Source organism: Euleptes europaea, chromosome 14 (genome assembly GCF_029931775.1).
Source record: "Euleptes europaea isolate rEulEur1 chromosome 14, rEulEur1.hap1, whole genome shotgun sequence".
In the NCBI taxonomy this organism is placed as follows: domain Eukaryota; kingdom Metazoa; phylum Chordata; class Lepidosauria; order Squamata; family Sphaerodactylidae; genus Euleptes; species Euleptes europaea.
Genome location: NC_079325.1, coordinates 31,076,011 through 31,097,595, shown reverse-complemented (window position 1 = coordinate 31,097,595; position 21,585 = coordinate 31,076,011). Strand labels below are relative to the sequence as shown.

At 43.6% G+C, this 21,585-nt stretch overlaps 1 protein-coding gene across 1 annotated transcript in view; it reads left to right on the top strand.

Annotated features, from left to right (window-relative positions):
• PROM2 (prominin 2) overlaps positions 1 to 21,064 on the top strand; it is a 60,886-nt gene extending 39,822 nt beyond the window's left edge. Inside the window, exons 14-23 of the mRNA XM_056860623.1 lie at positions 172 to 256; positions 1,332 to 1,475; positions 9,324 to 9,395; positions 9,554 to 9,646; positions 10,306 to 10,359; positions 14,521 to 14,601; positions 16,502 to 16,570; positions 17,046 to 17,135; positions 19,880 to 19,986; positions 20,981 to 21,064. Of these exons, the coding sequence (XP_056716601.1) occupies positions 172 to 256; positions 1,332 to 1,475; positions 9,324 to 9,395; positions 9,554 to 9,646; positions 10,306 to 10,359; positions 14,521 to 14,601; positions 16,502 to 16,570; positions 17,046 to 17,135; positions 19,880 to 19,986; positions 20,981 to 21,044 (859 nt within the window). The 3' untranslated portion in view covers positions 21,045 to 21,064. The remainder of the gene's footprint in view (positions 1 to 171; positions 257 to 1,331; positions 1,476 to 9,323; positions 9,396 to 9,553; positions 9,647 to 10,305; positions 10,360 to 14,520; positions 14,602 to 16,501; positions 16,571 to 17,045; positions 17,136 to 19,879; positions 19,987 to 20,980) is intronic.
• Positions 21,065 to 21,585: the final 521 nt, after the last annotated feature.

The following is a 21,585-nucleotide window of genomic DNA, read 5'->3' as shown; positions in this document are numbered from 1 at the left end:
ATAATGCTCGTGATGTAATATTCTGGAAGATACCTATGTTTTTTCAAAAGTGACGCAACCACCAGCCATGAACTCCAATGAAAGGGGTGATGTTTCAGAGCAAAACAAGAGAATTTTGGCACTGCAGAGTGATGGAAATCAGTCTAGACTTTTGCCCCCTTTGTATTTCAGGCAATGTAAGAATGGTGCAGGCCTCTGGGAAATTCTAGAGCTTGAGGACAGCTACAGCCTTAGTGACCATCTCAGTGTCACAAAGGTAAGGAGGATCCTGTGGTCCTTAAACTGCCATCTCAGTGGTCACGTTTTGCTTGGCAAGGGACAATGTCGCACAGAAATAAAAAAAAACACAAAGTCTCCTGGTGACTGTAGCAGCTATTGGCTCCAACCACTGGTCACTGCAGCCATGCCAAGCATCTTTCTAGGTCTCTTGCAACACTGCCGCAGGCCACAGGACTATTTTTCTCCTTGCTCACCCTGTACGAACTGACCTAAACTAGAGCCATAATACTTCTTAGGCTGGTGTTCTAGGGTTGGGCGACTAGTGTTTAACATCATTTCCTCCCCCCCCCCCAAATTACGTTAAGCAAATTTGTCCAGCTGGTACACTTACCATAATCTCCATCATGTTTTGAAGTGTTGCGGCATGTGGAATTTTGCTTTGATCTTTTTTAAAAACAAGAAACATTTTTTTTACTGTTAAATGTAAATTACTATGTTGTGAGAGCAAAAATGATCCATTACAGTAAACCTCATTTTTTAGGCCATTTCTTAAATATGTCAATTTTTATTAATGTTTTAGTCACAGACCTTAACAATGTTCAGATTAAAACCATACAAAATATATAACCCACAACACCCAGAATTACATGAATAAAATTTTTAAAATGTTACAGACAGTTGCGTATATACATATTGTTGCTGATTTAAATGTTATAGTTCCCCTAAAATATTCTTTCTGTGGCAACTTTGGAGCCTAATTTCCAATAAATTTCTTCCTTAACTTAGATGCTAACATGATAAAAAAAAAAAGCCACACTAAGCGTGATCTTAGAGTTAACATCTGCTATTAAAAATCTAACTCGGTCCTCAAATGTATCTAATACATCTGGGATATGCTGGGTTAATTTAAAATGAATGGAGTCGTAAAATGGGCAACTAAACAAAATATGTGGGAGATCCTCTATTGAACCTGTGGAACAGGGACATAACCTTAGATTATGGGGAATTTTTTAATATCTATCGTAAATATATGTGTCTGGCTTTGGCTGGGGGAAAAAAATCCCCCCTCCATGGGCAGCAGTGAGCCTGACATTTATGCCTTTTGCCCCTAGTACACTGCAGAGTTTCAGAAGCGCCTGGACGAATTCAGCTTCACCTTTGAAGACATTCTGTTAAATGCAGATGGGAAGCGAGACCTGGAGACCTTCAAGGAGAGTGGGGTTGACCAGATAGATTATGCACGCTTCCAGGCAGAGGTGAGATGGGATGTCTGGGAAGACCCCTTCCTGAAGCTAGAACGGCTATAAGAAGTAGAAAGCTTGTGACTCTATCATTTCTTCCTTCAGTAGTAAAGAATCACACGGTCGTTTGTAAATATATGAGATGAAGAAGCCTCAAGTTCAGGGATTCCTAGGCTTTGGCTCAGAGCCTAGAAAGTTGCTTGGGTGGGTGACTGCACAGCACTTTACACACAGACACAACACTATTGCGTATCAGCCAAGCTTCTGAGTTTCCCCTGGCTCCACTGCTGGTTCTCTCAAAGCTGGTTTGGGAAATGTCCAGTGTCACTTTCCCCTTGTAATTGCCATCCTGTCCCCCCCACCCCAACCTCCTGTGGGCTTTTTACATTTTTGAAAAAAATAATCATCAGTTGTGGTTATATTGTGAGATTCCTATCACTAGTAAAAATTAAGAAAGTCAAAGAGCACACCAGGGGCGAGAGGGTGAGCACAGAGGAAATATCTGTTCGGAGGCTCAGTTGACACTGCACATTGCTTTGCGTTTGTAGCAGCGATGAGAGCCAAACAGGGAATCTATCCCCAAGCGGAAGCAACTCACTCAGAGAAGCAACCAAAGTGCTCAGAGCCCCCTTTAAGAAGTAAACGGGACAAGGGTGTGTATCGCCAGCATATATTTCAGTCTCCTGCTTCCTGCTGAAACCACTGACCTCAGGGACCCCAAACTGAAGAACCCCCCTCCTCCTGATCTAAATTTGAGTATTGCTGTCCACCGGCCAGTATCTAGGAAAAATACAAAAAGCTTTTCATCCTTTTTATTGCAAAATAAGTTCACATTTTTATCACTTGCGCATAGTTTGTACATCTTCCATCCATGTTTGCTTTTCTGTGACAGAGTTATTACTTTCCTTATATGGTGGCAGGAGGAGGTTCTGGTCTCTGGACTGGACCTCCCATGGGATTAGAAGGCAGATCTCGTCTATCAGCCAATGTCTCTCTACTCCTAAATTGGTTGCCTTTTCACGCCAGAAAAAATTGGGTATTTAGGAACTTTGGGTTATTTTTCCTTGGTTTAAAAACATCATTTTGCCTGGAAAGTTTCATAGCAAGCCAGGTAGATAATTAACCATGTAAATAAACTACATCACTGCCTTCTTGCTCAAGCATATGATTCTCAGAATGTGTGACCACTTTTCCCAACCAAAGCATAGCAACAGAATAGATATTTTTTTAATCAGCTCGAGAAGATTGAGATACCCACACTAGGTAAAATGTAAATGTTTTCTCCTGTGCAAGCACCGGGACTTTACTGACCCATGGGGTGACATCACATCACAATGTCCCCTGTACCATAATTATCGTCTAGAATTAATCCCATATTACACCTTCAGAAAATACAACGCATTAGACTTCCGGTGGTGCCGTTGGAGAGAGCACTCCATTTCCCCAGGTTGTCCTGGGAGAAATCCAAGTTTGCGTTATTTTTGGGGTACATAGATACCCCAATCCGACCCTTGCAAGTGGGTTGGAAAGCAGGAACTCCCTGCAGCCCGCAAACGCGGTTTGACCTCCTAGGTACTCTGAGGGGGCTTTTTAAGCCCCTCGGAGTCCTAGACGCCGGTCCTGCGAGGGCACTAGGGAAGGACATCGCCAAAACGCAACTCTGGCAGCAAGCTCTACCCTCCACCGCCTTAATACCATCATAAGGACTACATAAAGAAAAGAACCTCACCTCTTGACACCCAAGTGAGTACAAAAGAACTCTTCGTCTACTTACTAGAAATTGGAACAGACGGGGGGCTGATAAGAATATCTCTGGGACCCCCACTCCTCCTTAATCCGAACTGAAAAAGTTTGATCTGAGTTAGCCATCGGGATTAGCGACAGGAGCCTTATCAGATCGATCAGCCTAAACCATAACAATGAGTCGGAAGGATACCTTTTAGATTGACAAGAACTATCACCAATGAGAAGGTCCGAAGGAAGGGGAGGGTGATCTTTCTTCCTGATTTTCCGGCGAATTCCTGCCACGTTTGTAGTAAGGGAGTGCCTGGAACGGAAGACTCTCTATAACACCCTCTCTATCATTGGAACTAAAACAACAGGAAGTAGCCGCGGGACTGAATATCCGTCGCACTCGAGTTACTTTGAAATTATTCCTGAAGGAATAACCATCGAGAAGAGGCGATAGAAGGTCCGCAGCACTAGCAACTTCCTGTTTACTTCCTGATTAACCCGATCTAGAGCGACCGAAAAAACTCACTGGTATTTTAAAACTTTAAAATGCAATTTTAAAGCCAATTTCGACTCTTTTCAACCCGAAAAAATTATTAGGCTGATCTTTGAACTATCATCTTTTAACCAGCACCTTAAAGGCCCTGTCTGTGGACATGTATTTTATCAGTTTTTTTTGAATGTAAATGTCTCGACCCCGTTCTGGCTCACTACACAGCCCTGCCTATACTAAACTAAGGGACTCATTACAAACCTCGACCATGGAAAAAAAGTTACAGGATATGCTAACTAAACAAACTGAGGCAACAAATAAACAGTTTGAACAGATGTCTACACAGATGGCACAGTTGACTTCTATGATGACAAATCTTGGTCAAGCATCCCAAGCTATTAATCAGAAGTTGGACGTGGTCACTGGAGACTTGAAAGAAGTAAAAACTCAAATGACTGTTATGAAGACAGATATGCAAGCGATGGATGTATCAATTAAGAAAGTGATGGATGAGCACAAGGACACAAAGAAAAAATTAACAAGCCAAGAAAAACAGATTGAAACAATACAAGCTGATCAGATGGCGGCAAAAAATCAAATGGCAATGATGGAGATGAGAGTGAGAGAGACCAATCTTCGTATACGCAATTTTCCAGATATGATGGGAGACAATAAAGAATCTGCAATACCAAATTTGGCCTACTTATTTCAGATAGATGAACAAGAATTAAAACAAGCTATTAATAGAATATACAGGATACCACTACCTGCTAGAATGAGAAGATCTAAGCCAAGAGATTTGATGATAGTGTTCTATGACACCAGAGTTAAAGATAAGATTATGAAGATTCATTATGAAAACCCAGTGTCAGCAGGAGATTCCTCTCTTATACTACTGAAGGATATTCCAAGGCATCTACTCTCACAGAGGAATAACTACAAAGACTTTGTGTCTATACTGAAAGCTAATGGTATCAAATACCGTTGGATTATGCCACAAGGTTTGGCTTTCACCTACAAGGAAGTGAAAACGACAATTCTATCTCAAGCAGATGTGGGGAAATTTCTGAGAAAATATAAAATGGACCTTAAAGAGTTACCTGGAGAGAAGGAGGAAGAAGAAGAGGAAGAAGAAGAGGTACAGGGTGCAGAAGGTGGTACCAAATTATAGACTTTTTATTTTGCTAAAAAATACTACATTATGGCAAAAGCAATTTCTTGGAATGTAAATGGACTGAATGAGAAAACTAAAAGGGCCAGAATCTTCAAATATCTACAGAAATACAAATACTCCCTAATTTGTTTACAAGAAACCCATATAGCTTCAAAGCATAAAAAATACTTGGAGAAACAGGTGCTTGGACAAGCATTTATTGCTTCTGCTAAAACTAAAACAAAGGGAGTGGTAATCTATGCCCACCCCAGTCTTTGTCCAGAACTAGTATATAAAGACAATGAAGGAAGAATTGTAATTATCAGAACTAAAATATTGGGACAAAGGACAATAGTGGTTGGAATCTACGCACCCAATGAAGGGAAAAAATCCTTCTATGAAAAATTACACGACTTGATAGCCCAGCACGCAAAAGACCAAATTTTATTGATGGGCGACTTCAATGGAATTATTCTCCCATCTCTGGACAAAAAATCAAAAGCAAAAGATATCAATGATGGATGCTTACCTAAAACTTTTTTTGCCATGGCTTCAGAATTAGAATTACAAGACATTTGGAGAACAATGAATACAACAGCTAAAGAATACACCTTTTATTCAGCAAGACATGATTCACACTCCAGAATTGATATGATATGGGCCAGTAAATCAATTTTCACGCAACTACGTAAAATTCATATTTTACCTAGAACTTTTTCTGATCACAATCCTGTTACCTTTGATTGGAACAATAAACAAGCATTTAGATGGCGAATGAACGATAAACTTTTAAAAGACAACAAGATACAAAAGGAATTACAGGTTTTAATGAAAGACTTTTTTGAAATTAACCTTAATGGGGAAACTTCTTTAAATACAGTTTGGGACGCATTCAAAGCTGTTCTGAGAGGTTTTATGATACAGAAACATTCGGCCTGGAAGAAGACTCAATTGCAATTTACAAACAATATACTTTGGAATTTACAAAATTTGGAGCAGAAATTGGTAACGGTAACACAGGAAGAGGAGAGAAGAGAAATTCAAATAAAGATTTCTGCATCTAAACACCAATTAAATTTGGTAATAATGGAGGAAATGAATAAAAATCTGAAACTTGCTAAACAAAAGTATTTTGAATATGCAAATAAACCAGGAAAATTTTTAGCAACACAACTGAAGGACTCATTTCAAAAGAAGATTATAACAAAAATCCAAACTGTTAAAGGACCAGTTTATTCAACTTCAGAAATTCAGAAAGAATTTGTTTCATTTTACTCTAAGTTATATCAGAAAGAAAATACTCCAAAACAGAAAATAGATAAATTTCTAAACTCAATACAGATGAAAGCTTTGTCAATGACCCAGAGAGAATGTATTGAAGCTCCAGTAACAAGGGAAGAAATACAAGAAGCAATACTGAGACAAAAAACGGATAAAACACCTGGACCAGATGGAATTACTGCACTATTTTACAGAACATTTAGTGACAATTTAGTTGGATTTTTTGGTTCACTTTACAATGCAATTTTGGACGAGGGAACATCCCCGGAGACTTGGTCACATGCATTTATATCATTGATACCCAAAGAAGGAAGAGATCCAGAAAAAACATCTAATTACAGACCTATATCGCTCTTAAATGTGGACTACAAAATTTTTGCTTCGGTTTTGGCATGTAGGATAAAGCAATTCATTAAGGATCTTATACATGAGGACCAAGCAGGTTTTATACCAGGAAGGCAAATAAAAGACAATGTAAGAATTTTACTAGATTCACTGGAATATTATGACCAGAATATTCAACAAACTGCGGCTTTTGTATTTTTGGATGCAGAAAAAGCCTTTGATATGGTCTCTTGGAACTTCTTGAAACGGATTTTGGATAAATTGAACTTTGGAGATCGTTTTCAGAAAGGTATATCGGCTATTTATACCTCCCAACAAGCTAAAATTTTGGTTAACGAATCAATGTCAGATAACTGCCAAATCACGAAAGGGACTAGACAGGGATGCCCCTTGTCTCCACTTTTATTTTTGTTGGTGTTGGAACCGCTATGTGTGAAACTAAGAAGTATGGAGGACATCCGCGGGCTAAGAATTAAAAAACATGAATTTAAGTTGAGAGCATTCGCGGATGACCTACTGCTAATTTTGGAAAACCCAACACAGTCAATGAATATACTTCAGGAGACTTTGGATGATTTTGGGAAAGTATCAGGCTTTAAAGTGAATCAAGAAAAAACAAAGATAATATTTAAAAATTTATCGGAAATACAACAACAGGAATTTATATCATATACTGGCTGGGAGAAAGCTAACAAAGTTAAATACCTGGGAATTTGGATTACTGCAAAGAATAAAGATCTGCTAACCAACAATTACCTCAAGTTATGGGGTAAGATTAAAACTGATATGATTATATGGTCAAACAAAAAATTGTCATTAATGGGACGTATCTCAACGATCCAAATGAATGTCTTACCGAGGATGCTCTTCTTATTCCAAAATTTACCAATAATATCACAAACTAAATATTTTGAAACTTGGAGGAAAGACATTTCAAACTTCATCTGGCAAGGAAAAAAACCAAGGACTGCTTATAAATACTTGGTGGATCTAAAAACTAGAGGAGGTTTAGCACTACCTAATTTTCAACTCTATGCTGAAGCGGTAGCTTTAGTATGGCTAAAAGACTGGATGAATTTGTCAAAGGTACGTTTGTTAGACTTGGAAGGTTATAACAACTTAAGTGGATGGCATGGTTATTTGTGGTATGATAAAATTAAACTACAAGCAACATTTCGTAATCATATAATCAGGTCCTCTCTACTTCGTATCTGGATGAGATATAAACACATTTTGGAACCAGAAACACCGATGTGGATATCGCCTCAAGAAATGCTAACATTGCGCCCACTTAGACCAGACAAATTTATTACTTATCAAGATCTAATTAATTGGGAAGGGAAGAAATGCTCACTAAAAGACTTCCAACTTCTTAAGGATGATTTACAATGGCTCCAATATTACCAAATCAAATCAGTTTTTGTACAAGATGCAAAAAAAGGTTTTTCTAAAGAAAAATCTTCTTTTCAAAGGATTCTATTAGACAAGAAAATACAACGCATTATATCATTAAATTTTTACTTGAGGACAAGATTCCTGCTGTCACTGAACATGTGGCAGAGTTTCTGATGGCTGTCATCAAAACAAAACAAAAGAGTAACGATTAAGTAAATGGTATAAAATTAACCTAGGTTATTTGAAAGCATGGGGCTACATCATCAGATAGAGTGCCGGGGTCTATTGTAGCTCATAGTCCCCTGTTGGATATATGTATTGTTATGTTTGTAGGATGAAGTGTTTATTACATATCTTTGTACCATTGTTATTTTATATCAGTGTCCTTTCTATGCCAATAAAGGTGTCTGAATCTGAATCTACTAGGCCAGTGATGGCGAACCTTTTAGAGACCAAGTGCCCAAACTGCAACCGAAAACCCACTTATTTATCGCCGAGTGCCAATGCGGCAATTTAACCTGAATACCCAGAGGGAGAGGCTAGGGTTGCCAAGTTCCTCTTCGCCATGAGTGGGAGGTTTTTGGGGTGGCGCCTGAGGAGGACAGGGTTTGGGGAGGGACTTCAGTGCCATAGAGTCCAATTGCCAAAGTGGCCATTTTCTCCAGGGGAACTGATGTCTATTGGCTGGAGATCACTTGTAATAGCAGGAGATCTCCAGCTAGTACCTGGAGATTGGCAACTAGTTCCTTAGTATTTTCTCTCTACATATCAAGACAAATGGAAAGGTGTTTAGAGGATGGCTTGTGGGCACTTCAAAGGTGGAATAGGACTGCACGCCCCTCCGCCCGCACAGACCCAGAGGGCGCCGGAGAAGCCGCTGGAGGGAAGGGAGGGAGGGAGGGAGGGAGGGAGGGAAAGAAAGAAAGAAAGAAAGAAAGAAAGAGAGAGAGAGAGAGAAAGAGAGAGAGAAAGGGAGAAAGGGAGAAAGGGAGAAAGGGAGAAAGAAATAGAGCGAGGGAGAGAAAGAAAAGTAGGGAAAGAAAAGGACAGAGGGAGACAGAGAAAGAAAGAGGCCATTTATGCATGGGAGGGGCAGAGCCGGAAAGGCCAGCGGCTTGGAGGAACCACGCGTGCCGGCAGAGAGGGCTACGCGTGCCGGAAGTGGCACGCGTGCCATAGGTTCGCCAACACGGTACTAGGCAGACCGTTTAAGGGGTAGTTTGCCATTGCCTTCCCCAGTCATCTACACTTTATCCCCAGCAAGCTGTTTCAGGTGATCAAGAAGTCCCCAGTACAAGTGGGGCCCCAGCCATAGACTCATTACTTTGCATTAGGCAAGCAGCTATTCTCCACATCTGCATCTGGAGATAATAGCACTGACCATCCTTTGGGACAGTTGTAAACATTGAGATAACATGCATGTTAAATGTTTTGAACACTTGAAAATGATGCTTGTTTTTTCTAGATACGCAAACCTGTTGTGAGGACCAATATTGAAGGCTTGGCTTCAGACCTTGAGAGACTAAGCAAGGTTCAGGTATGTAGGCAGAGAAGTCAGAGAGAAAGGGAAGCCCCAATTTTTTATTGGCTATGACCGGGAAAAGAACAGATCAGCAGAGGGAGGAAGTGGGACCCCCTTTTTCAAATTCCCTCCTTATCTCTGTAGCTGAACTGTGATATTGGTCTTCCTTGCAGAGTGACAGATCTGTGGCGGAACAGCTGGCTAAAGAATCACAGATGCTGCATAAGATTCAGAACACCACAGTTGACATCATGAAAGAACTTGTGGTAAGTGTGCAGAACATTCCAACAAAGAGTGCAAGCCTGTGTACCACCTCTGGACTTCTTGTGCTTGAGGAGTCAAATTAGGGATTTCCTGAACCCCCAGGAAAAAAATTCACTAGCTTTATTTGAAACTTGTTTACTTCCCTAGCAATTACTCACAGGTTGTGCTTGAGGAGGATAAATCCCACATTAGCTTGTTGACAACTCTAATCCTAACTCCATGGCTTTTATCATCTCTGATCTAGAGTGTTTCATTCAAACGAATTCCAAACCTACCTGGGTAATAGATAATCAGAGGCTGGCCCTGACCTGGATGGCCCAGGCTAGCCTGATCTCGTCAGATCTCAGAAGCTAAGCAGGGTCAGCCCTGGTTAGTATTTGGATGGGAGAGTATCAAGGAATACCAGGGTTGCTGTGCAGAGGAAGGCACTGGCAAACCACCTCTGTTAGTCTCTTGCCATGAAAACCCCAAAAAGGGGTCGCCATAAGTCGGCTGTGACTTGAGAGCACTTTACACACACACACAAATCATAACCCATGAAGTTAGGGTTAGATAAAGCATATTTCTGGATTGTTCCTGCATGGAGGAGATAGTTGACTGTCTCCCTTCAGGATGAGGGGAGTGGCTTACAAGGTATGGTTCTCTTCTTTTGTTTTTGCAGGAAAATCTGAAAGAAAGTGTCTACTTCTTGTCCACAATGGCACCAAACCTACAGGTATTGTTACCACGGGCTGTACTATGCCCGGGAAGTGGGTCTCTATGTGGATGCTAGAGCTGTTGAAAATTTTTTTTTGGTAAAATTTGGATTTGGCAAAATTTGGCCCATTTTTATTCGGGAAATGCCGAAGTCCGAACTCCCCCGCTTTGGGTCCGTGCAATTGGGCATGAGATCCGGAGTTCGGGGGGAAAATTCGGCTGAATAAAGCCATTAAAAACACAATCGCGCCTTTCTGCGGCTCCATGGGGGTGCTTTTTTGGGGGTAGGGGTCCCAAACTTTCAGCGTAGCTTGAGGGGACCCTTCTTGCAAGAACCCCCAAGTTTTGTAAAGATTGGGTCAGGGAGGGCTGAGATATGGGCCCTGAAAGGGATCCCCCCTCCTTAATGTGCATCTCTGACAATGGGGGTTTGCAATTAGCAGAGCTTGCCACCCATGCCCAAAGCTCCCAGCCCCGACAAACAGCTGAGCTGCGGGGAGCAAGGGCGGGGCAGATGCAAAGAAGTTTGCAAACATTGCAAAGCAACACATTTGCAGCCATGCAAACCATGCAAAGCAACACATTTGCAACCATACAAACCAGCAAAGCAACATGTTTGCAACCATGCCAACCAAGCAAAACAACACATTTGCAACCATGCAAAGTAACACCTGACACCTGGGAGTTTGCAAACCATGGAAAGGGACAGAAGCAGCTAGCTATGCATAAGGAGCAGGAGGGGGTGGAATTTCCCCTTTTGCATTGGACTCAGGACCAGGAAAATGCATTCTTTAAGGCACAATTTGAAAACCAGTTTTGAGCAAGCATCAAAATAGACCTAACCGATCTTATGAATGAGGGAAATCCTGAGGACACACAACTGAAGCCCCCCCCCCCCTCAAACCAGGGAGAGAGAGACTCAGGGGGCACCCCCTGCAGAACCGGCGAAAGCCCCCTTTGGCTTCCCCACCCACCCACAGAAACTGCTCCCTCCCCACACACACACAGAGTCTGCTTTCCCCCCCCACACACACACACAGGAGAAAAATTATAGAGAAAAGCCCCAGAATGGGTCTTACTGTGGATGTCTTCTGTTCCATCACGGGGCACCCCCCCCCCCGCAGAACAGGCGAAAGCCCCCTTTGGCTTCCCCCCCCCACCCACAGAAACTGCTCCCTCCCCACACATACACAGACTCTGCTTCCTCCCCCCCCACACACACAGGAGAAAAATTATAGAGAAAAGCCCCTAAATGGGTCTTACTGTGGATGTCTTCTGTTCCATCTTCTTTGCACCTGCCCCGCCCTTGCTCCCGGCAGCTCAGCTGTTTGTCAGGGCTGGGAGCTTTGGGCGTGGGCGGCAAGCTCTGCTAATTGCAAACCCCCATCGTCAGAGATGCACATTAAGGGTGGGGAAGAAGACCCAGCTTGGCCACTGATTGGTCGCAGGAGAATGGTGCTTACTAACTGACAGTTATGCTGCTGCGCCGAACCCCGAATTTGCCAAATTTATTCGCCGAATACCCCGAACTCGCTGAATTCTGCTCCCTATTTTCCCTTTTTTTTTTGAGTTCGGTTCCATCCGAACTAAAAACCGCCGAATCAGGGGAAATTCGGCTGTTTTTCGGTTCGGGATGAACCGAATCGACAGCCCTAGTGGATGCTACGTGAACCCAAACCTATCCCCTAGGAGAAAAACTAGTCTGCCCCATCCCAGTCCTCCATCTCTAGTTTTTTTAATCAATCAGTTATATTTAAATAAGTGTCCAAACCTCATTATAGACTGCAGTGGGAAAAGGGTATCATTTTCTTTGTTTATATCTATTTTGGGAATCTGAACTGCAGAGTACTCCCTATTGTGGTAACAGAACAGAAGCCCAATGGGTTTCAAAGACATGTGAAACTTCAGATTAGTATTACGGAAGATCTAGCTTAAATAGGTACATTGTCTTAGATCTTATAGCACACACATGCGAGGATGCTCACAATGCAGTTCCATCCTATCCTTGCTTCAGCATACCCCCTGAGATCTTCAAAGAGCTGCCATTTGGGACAAAAGGGCATGCTGTGCTGGGAGCTGTGGTAAGCAGGGGGTAGGAGGAAAAATCACACTCCCCTTTCTCTTCAATCAGTTGTGCTTTTGCTGACGCAAGAAACTCCACTGGCCCAGGAGTGGTGTCAGCCTGGGTCCCCCTCTTCACTGCAGCATCCCAGGCCGCATAGCTTTTTGTCCACTCAAGTCCACAGCCCCCCCAGCATCAGCATTTGGGAGGTCGTGGTGTGTGTGTGTGTGTGCATGTCTTTATGTGTGTGTTCCACAGGATGAAGCCAATGTCACATGAACACATGAAGCTGCCTTATACTGAATCAGACCCTTGGTCCATCAAAGTCAGTATTGTCTACTCATACTGGCAGCGACTCTCCAGGGTCTCAGGCAGAGGTCTTTCACATCACCTATTGCCCAGTCCCTTTAACTGGAGATGCCGGAGATTGAACCTGGGATCTTCTGCATGCCAAGCAGATGCTCTACCACTGAGCTATGGCCCTTCCCCTATCCATATTTTCATCCATAGTTCGCTATGGTGTTTAGGAAAGACAAATTGGTTTCACCATGAAACACAAAGTATTTGCTTGTTTGGGGTGTAAATTATGGAAAGGGGGCTATTTTTGTATGTATCTTTGTACATCTCTCCACATTGCACAGGTGTATGGCCTTCCATGTTGGCCCCACAGTTTAACTGAGGGAAGGAGGCAAATTTTTATCTGGCGCTTAAAGCTCTAATTGATTTATCGGCTGATTAAATAAAGTAACATTTACAGCCCTACAGCACAATCCTAATCTTGTCGTCTCTTATGTGTCAGTGAGCATTACTCTTGTGTGAGTGCGTTTAGTATAGCAGCCCTCATAAGCTGATTGATGACTGATGCATAGCTATAAAACTTGGTAATCAGTCATCTTCCACATAAATGATTTGTGCTGTCTACTGTGTATGTTCTAGTTTCCTTCTTTGGTAGATGCAATGTCTCTCTTTCTAGTTTTTCTTCTTCTCCAGTGTCTTCAATGTCTAACAAACTGTGCCATGCCTCATCAGGGTTGTGGGTACCATTGTCGTCTTATGTATTAAATTCTTATCGAAAAGCTTTTGCTCGTCAAATCCTGGTTCTCCATCTGAATGCAGGCAATGGCAGTTCTGTTCCTCTTTTCTTCCCATTTAATTGGTCATTGAGGGATTTCTGAGAGCTTTCTCAGTTGCTTTTTCCTAACAGGGTCATAGCCATGACAGGATAAATAAATTCCAGGCAAGGCAGCTTCCCATGCGAGCAAGAACTTCTTGCAGTTACAGTATGCACCGAGTCGGAACAATGAAAGTGGAGTGGGGGTGCTGGACTATAATTATGAAGCGGTACCATAAAAGACAGAGGGAGAGGTTCTGTGTTTCCAATAATTATCACACACTGTATGCATTTTCTACATAGAATACACATCCTAGGAGGAAATAGTATAAGACTGATACGTAGATTAATCCAGAAGGTAGCTTGCTTAGTATGTTGCAGTAAAAATTAAACTGAAGCTTAAAGACTAAGCAAATTAGTCAATCAATCAAGTTTTATTTCGATACAATATCAGCTCTGAATAAAAATCAAAGTTAGGTTAAAATAATAAAATAAAATAATAAAAGTTGATGATTCTGGGAGGGATGATTTGAAGAAGAGGAGGAAAGATCTTCTATGGGGAAAGGTTTTCAATTAGTTGTTTACAAATCCCACTAGGCCGGAGGCAAAATTTGGCTACTTGAATGGTTATCCTCCGAGAGGAGTCTGCTAAGAGAAGGGAAACTAGCTTCTTCCGATCTCCCAGGAAAGGATGACAATATGGGGAGAATGTACTGCGATAAGCCAATTAGTCATGAGTTGGAGCTCATTTGATCAGATGCATAGAGTGCATATCCATAGGAGATGTATCACTGCATTGGACATTTTCTTGTTCCAGACAGCAGCCAGTAATGTTGAGCAGGGACAAGGGAAAGCATGTTGCCATTCCTTAGTCACGCATCATGAGGAAAGGAGGCCAACTTGATAGTGTTGTTAGTGGCAACCTGGTGATTGTCAGTGCATATAGTTCTGGCCTGAGACATCCTATAGCTCTCCCCATATCACTCTTCCTAATGTTTTCCTGCTAGACTCAAATAAACGACATGGAGGCCAAAGTTCGCTTTGTTGAGAACACTCTCCCCATTGACGTTGAGAAGATCCTGAGAAAGGTGAGCAAGAGAGATGCTGAAATTATTCAGGGTACTTACGTTTCTTTCAGAGGAAGAATGAAAACTTGCAAAACTAGAATATCGTCGTCGTCATCAAATATTCTAATTGTGAAAGTGTAGCTCCATCTGCAGATATCTAAAACAATGGGTTGGGGGCCACACAGGAAGAAAACGGATTGTTCTGCAAACTTGGGGGACCCCCAGGTTTGCAGAAAAATCTGAAAATGAAAAAAGAATGCATTGGGTTGTTTAATTCATCCCCAAACCAGCAGTGTTCTCTGTGCCTGTGCAGCTCTTATATTATTTCCACCCACCATGCTGCTGAGACAGCTAGGTAGGTGGGGGAGGAGTTGCCACTGATGTCGAAGTGGTGAAGAGCATGGGTGAGTAGCCTAGTGAGCCATTGAGGCAGCAGAGAGGCCGGAAGGCTGGGTGAGGAGTTGCTCCTGCCAAGGCAGCTAAAGTGCCATGGGGCCATGAGGCACCACCACTGGGCAGGTGAGAGGTCACCACTGCAGCAGTGAAGCAGCCATGTGAGTGGCAAGGTGAGCAGCTGGCAGAGCAGCAGAGGCAGTGAAGCTGGGGGGCGGGGCAGGTGAGCCGCAGCTACAGTGACAGTGAAAAAAGCCACGTGAGTGGTCAGGCGAGCCACCCAGGTGGCAAAGAGGCCAAACAAGAAGAAGAAGAGTTGGTTTTTATATGCCGACTGTCTCTACCACTTAAGGAAGAATCAAACCGGTTTACAATCACTTTCCCTTCCCCTCCCCACAACAGACACCCTGTGAGGTAGGTGGGGCTGAGAGAGCTCTAAGAGAGCTGTGACTAGACCAAGGCTGCCCAGTTGGCTTCATGTGGAGGAGTGGGAAAAACCAACCCGATTCACCAGATTAGCATCCGCCCCTCATGTGGAGGAGTGGGGAATCGAACCCAGTTCTCCAGATCCAAGTCCATTGCTCCAAACAACTGCTCTTAACCACTACACCACACTGGCTCTCACAGGCAAGTAGCTAGCAGAGCTACTGAGGTGGTGAAGTTGGCAGGGAGACAGGCGCGCCGCAGCCACCACAGTAGTGAAGAGGCTGGGTGGCTGGGCAAGAGGCCAGGTGAGCTGTCCAGGTGCGAAACTGCTGGGGGAGGGTGAGCAAGCTGCTGTTAATTCTGCTGAGGCTGAGAAGTTGCTGGGGAGGGAGGGTGTGTGTGCAGGCGAGCCGCCACCATTCCAGCAAAATGGCTGTGTGGCCGGGCAAGCCACTAATGTAGAAAGGGAGAGTGATGTTCTGGAGGAGGCGGAAAGAGAGAGAAACAGAGTGATGGAACGAGGGAGGCAGAAAGGGAAGGAGTGACAGTAGACGTGGAGGAGAGACTGAAAGTAAGAGAGGGGGTAGGGGGAGAAAGAGAGACACACAGAGAGAAGTGGAGGGAGAGGGAAGGAATCAAAGGTTGGAGGAATGGGATGGCCGCTCCCGCAAGTTTCTTGCGGGCCCCGACTTGTATATTCTAATAGCCAAGTCAGCCAAATCTGAGGATAGTTAAATCCAGTGATGAGTTGTTTGCAACAACAAAGCCCCACCCACAAGACTTACAAATGGTTTAGTGAATTCCTGGTTGAATAGGGATTTTGAACCCCTTGTAATGACACTGTGCAACTGAGTGATATGTGCAACCTGCTCCTTCTGTTCTCAAAGTAAAATGCTATCCAGGTTTTAGTTTTTCACAGGCTCATTGGCATTAATCATTGTTGTTACAAATTTACACATGAGATCCATCCACACCACATGGGAACCATCTTCATTTTGGAAAGCGTTTATGTCAAATAGTGCGGAAGCAGAAAGGCAGAGGGATTGTCGCCTTGGAAAGCACAGGTAGCCGTTCAGTTTGCATCTTATTTTTTCCCTCCCAGGAATTAGCTTGCTTTGTCAGAAAAGAGGTGGGATACATCTCCATGTACCTGAACTGGCTAAGGCATGTGGTAAGTACTGGCTTTTCTACTGCTGTTCACATCAGTGGAGTGTGATGTAGTAGTGCAGGGATCACCGAAGTGGAATTGACTTCTAGACAATCCCTGCCCATTAGGGCTTTTCATGTGCCCTAGAAAGGGCTGTATGCGTGCTTATGGGGAAAGTCAGAGACTGTCAAATGCCTAGTGGGAGAAGTCTAGGGTAGTGGTGAAGGAGCAAATCCGGTAAAACTTGAGTAATTCATAAAATTTCTTGTTGGGAAAAACCTTTTCAGGAAGGCCTTGGTGGATTATGGGAAGCTAACAATTACAGTTGGGTCTTCTAGCCCCACAGGCCCAGCAATATTCACCAAGTTGCGTTTTCTGCTCACTGAGTCTCACGGAGGAATGCCAAATGATGCAGGAGTCCAACCTACTTGTATGCTGTCTACATACTGTGTTCAGCCAAAGTGATCGTGTGAATAAGTGCTGTTCTTTTCTGTTCCAGCTTACAGGGGATGTTACCTCATGCCAGCCCCTCGCCACTGGTCTGGACAATGGCCGGGTGATCTTGTGTGATCGCATTGTGGATCCCTGGGTGAGCACTCCAAGGCACTCATCTCTTTTAAGGGATAGAAATGTTCTTCCTGCAGTTCATTTGGACCCTTTTCCCTTTTGTCCCTTATTCTATGTGTTTCCAACTTGATCTCCTGAAACTCTTTCAAGTAACCTGAATGCAGCCAGGTTGTGGCAGGCTCCACCTCCCAAGGCAGCCATTTTGTGGCACGCCATTTTGTGGCTGTGTCCTCCATGTTGTGTCAGAATTTCAAAGGTGCTTGCAGGCTTAAAATATTTAGGAATGGGGAGGAAATAGGGTTGCCAGGTCCCTCTTCGCCACTGGCAGGAGGTTTTTGGGGCAGAGCGTGAGGAGGGCGGGGTTTGGGGAGGGGAGGGACTTCAGTGCCCTAGATTCCAATTGCCAAAGTGGCCGTTTTCTCCAGGTGATCTGATCTCTATCAGCTGGAGATCAGTTGTAATAGCAGGAGATCTCCAGCTAGTACCTGGAAGTTGGCAACCCTAACAATATGGCTACTAATCATTACAGTTAAAAGATATTATGGTTACATGAAGCTTCCCTGTTCAGACACAGTCTGTTCCTAGATGATGATGAGGGCTGCTGCTTTCCTGTGGGCCCATAGCCACTCTTGACAATATTGAGATATGCCACTGAGATATGAAAAACAAGAGTTGCCAACCTCCCAGAACTTCAGTTGCTCTCCAGACTAAAGAGATCTTTCCCCCTGGAGAAAACGGCTGGTTTAGAGGGTGGACTGGATAGCATCACATCGCCACTGAGCTCCCTCCCCTCTCCAAACTCTGCCCTTCCCAGGCTCAACCTCGAAATCTCCAGGAAATCCCCAACCCAGAGCTGGCAGCCCTAATAATCAGGGGGAGCTGAAGCCTTTGGGGCCCACATGGAGCCATTTTGGGTCAGGGAACCAAGAAGTCCTGATCCAGAGTCTCTTATTCTGATTAATATGTAATAACAAGGCAACATCAGGACAAACTCAGACCTTAGCTTGCATATTAAAAGGGAAGGTGTGCAGATCTGTGGGAATCGGGAAGCTGGCTTGATCTTTCCTTGGCTTCAGAGCAAGTCTCCACTCGTCTGCTTGGGAGTGTGCTGACCATGTCATTCACCTCGAGTAGAAGAGTCTTAGGTTGCGGCTCCTGTCTGACAACAGAGACTGAGTAACAAAAAGGCATGAAAGAGTGCCGCCTTTCCCCTACTTCCCCCTGTCTTTCCCTTTTTCGATTCTGCTTCACAGGATCTTTGCTGCTTGGCTATCAACACACTTTGTTGTAGTGTTATGACAACAACAATTTATTAATGTTATGGTCACGGACCTTAACAATAGACTTTGTTGTAGTGAATTCTATCGTTTAGTGATGCACTGGATAAAGAAATATTTTATTTTGGCTCCCCTGACTCTCCCCTGCCAACTTCATATTCCAAATTTTACTATTTATTAGTTTGTTTTGGTTTACATCCTACCTTTATAGTAAAGATTAAGGGCAGCTAACAGCTGATATGAATTGTACACATGAGTCCCTAAAGGACTGACAGTGGAAAAACAGGCAGCCTAACCCAGGAAGAAAAGAGGAAGAAAAGTGTGTTTGTGTGCATGTGTGTGTGTAGGGGGAGATCATTGAAAGGAACAACAAAACCCCATTCAGAAACCAATTAGTTGTTTTATGAGTGAGAGGAGGGGGGAAACAAGAGAAAGGAGGAAGATAAATTTTGCTTTCTCCCCACACCATTTATCTCTTTATAAAAACCCCTTCTCAATATTCTGTCACACTTCAGTGTGACAAGAAATAGGACCCATTATTTGGGCTATACAATTAGGAGCAAGCTTGATTCTTAGTGGCTGGAGACATCAAGAGTAGAAGTCAGGTAGTCCCCACCATGGTGGCTCCCCTTTACTTTGTCCAATGCAATAGGATGTCTGCAATTCATGCCCGCTTGGAAAAGTAAGAGAGCACTCCTAAGCAGGTCCTACTTTGGTCTGTTTGGTGGGGTTTACTCCCAGAAAAGTGTTCCTAGGATTGCACTGTGAAGTGCTGTACTTGGGGATAATAATGAGAACCAAAACTACACTCTTACTGACTCTGGGTTGCTCATCCCTCACTGAGATCCCCATGAAAGTGTGCATGTTGTGTGTGTTGATGTGATGAGCATGTGGAAGCCCTCATCCAACGAACCAAGCAAAATATAAACCCGGTCTTCATCAGAGAACGTTTTCCCTCTGAGCTCCAGCTGTCTAAACAATTCAGCTAAAGCCTTGAGGTGCTGAATGGCCATTGGATTAGGCAGACGATCCAGAACAAACCACCAGAGATACTTGCTACTAGAAAAGCAGTGATTGATTGATTTACAGTGCACAGACAACACACTCTTTCTCTCCACTATAGCATCCCACACTGATGTTACAGTTCTATGAACATAGATACACATTGCCACTATCAGAGACCAATGAGACCACTTGCTGAGTCATTCACCTGTTGCAGAGCATTGCATCAGATTCTGGCCTCATCTGGTTTAGGCTAGTTAACCCAGGGACTTTCCATGCCCTTGCATCATCTAGATTCTCCCAATCTTAGATGCTGTCAGTCAGACCACTAATATGACAGCCTTGTTTACTTTGACAGGGACCTTTGTAATACAGAAGCCCTCCTATACAAACAAATCCTTTGCCAGTCATGACGGTAGCAATTTTGTAAACTTCTCCTAAGGGATGGAGCTCCTTATCAGAGTGGATATCTCTTTTTCCATTTCAGAATGCCTTCTGGTTCAGCCTGGGTTGTTGCACTTTCTTCCTCATCCCCAGCATCTTCTTTGCCATCAAGACCACCAAGCATTTGCGTCCCATCAGGCATCGATTGATGTAAGTGTGGCTGGAGATGTGCAGCGGGCTTTGAAGGCAGCTCTGGATAACCAGAGTCAAAAGACACTTGTCCATTGCCAACAGTAAATGGTGCACATGATAGCTAAATAAAGTTTCCATGTTGAGACATAGTTCACTTCTAAACAGTTACATGTGTGTGTGTGTGTGTGTGTGTAAGAGGGGGGAGGTGGACGTGTGCGGAAAGATGTTGCCTTTAAACTCTGTGGGATTTCTGGAAGTACCTGCCTGGCAGAAGCAGGATGCTTGACTAGATGGACCCTTGGTCTGACCCAGCAAGGGGCACTCCTTCTGGTTTCTTATTAAATGAATGCCAGATTCTTTGAGGTCTGATAAAGGCCATTTCCACACAGGTCATTTGCTCTGGGTTTGATGCTGTTGGGCAGTAACAGATTCCAAAACCCTATTATGTGAGAGTAATACACCTCTTCAGGAGCCCCGTGGCGCAGAGTGTTAAGCTGCAGTACTGCAGTCAAAAGTTCTGTTCACGACCTGAGTTCGATCTTGACAGAAGTCGATTTCAGGTAGCCGGCTCAAGGTTGACTCAGCCTTCCATCCTTCCGAGGTCAGCAAAATGAGTACCCAGCTTGCTGGGGGTAAATGGGAAATGACTGGGGAAGGCACTGGCAAACCACCCCGTAAACAAAGTCTGCCTAGGAAACGTCGGGATGTTGCGTCACCCCATGGATCAGGAATGACCCGGTGCTTGCACAGAAGACCTTTACCTTTACCTTTAATACACCTCTTCAGTGTCTTGAGAAGATGTTGTGACTTCCTAAATGAAGGTTTCTAGAGTTAGCCTGTTGATCCATGTAGTCAATCAGCAGCACTCCAAGATCTCAGGCAAGGGGATTTTCTAATGCTGTTGCATGATATCCTTTTTGCTGGGGATTGAAACTAGGATGCAATGCAATTTCCTGGGTACGCCTTCCTACCTTGTCCAATCCTTACTGCTTTTCTCCTGTGTTGTCTGTAGTTCTACAGGATCAGAGGAGACCTATCCCTTCCACATTCCACGTGTCACATCTCTGAAGTTGTAGGAATTCTCTGCACCAAAATCTCCAGGTAAAGGACATTGCTGAATGAGTCACTCATGGGGAAATGCAACGGTTTTTGTCAGCTTTCTAGCTTTGTGACCTCAGACGTTGCTTGAAGGGAAGGCACCTTGAAAGTGCCTTGGGGAAAGCACGCACGGTGCTTTGAGTTCCAGAGATCAATCTGAATTGCCCCAGTGATCTCTCAGTTTATTAGGCATTTAGACAATGGATACCAAAGTTAATGAATAACAAGACAATAGGGTTCACGACAGAGTTTACAGGAAAAACACTCTCAGCTAAAAGGATTAGCTGGTACATAAAAGGACTAGCTTAGCAAGCACTTAATCATTAATAATACTACATGATCTATGTGACCTATGTGACCAGTATTTGAAAGTGGACTTTGGCCAGGAGCTTTCCCGAGACCTAGAGCTTGTTGTAACCAATATTTTAATATGGCAAGATTCAGGGTCTTTTGGAACCAATGTTAAAATGGCGAGGGTGTGCCCAGCCGCCATTCATTAGCTGCAAAATTCTCTACAGT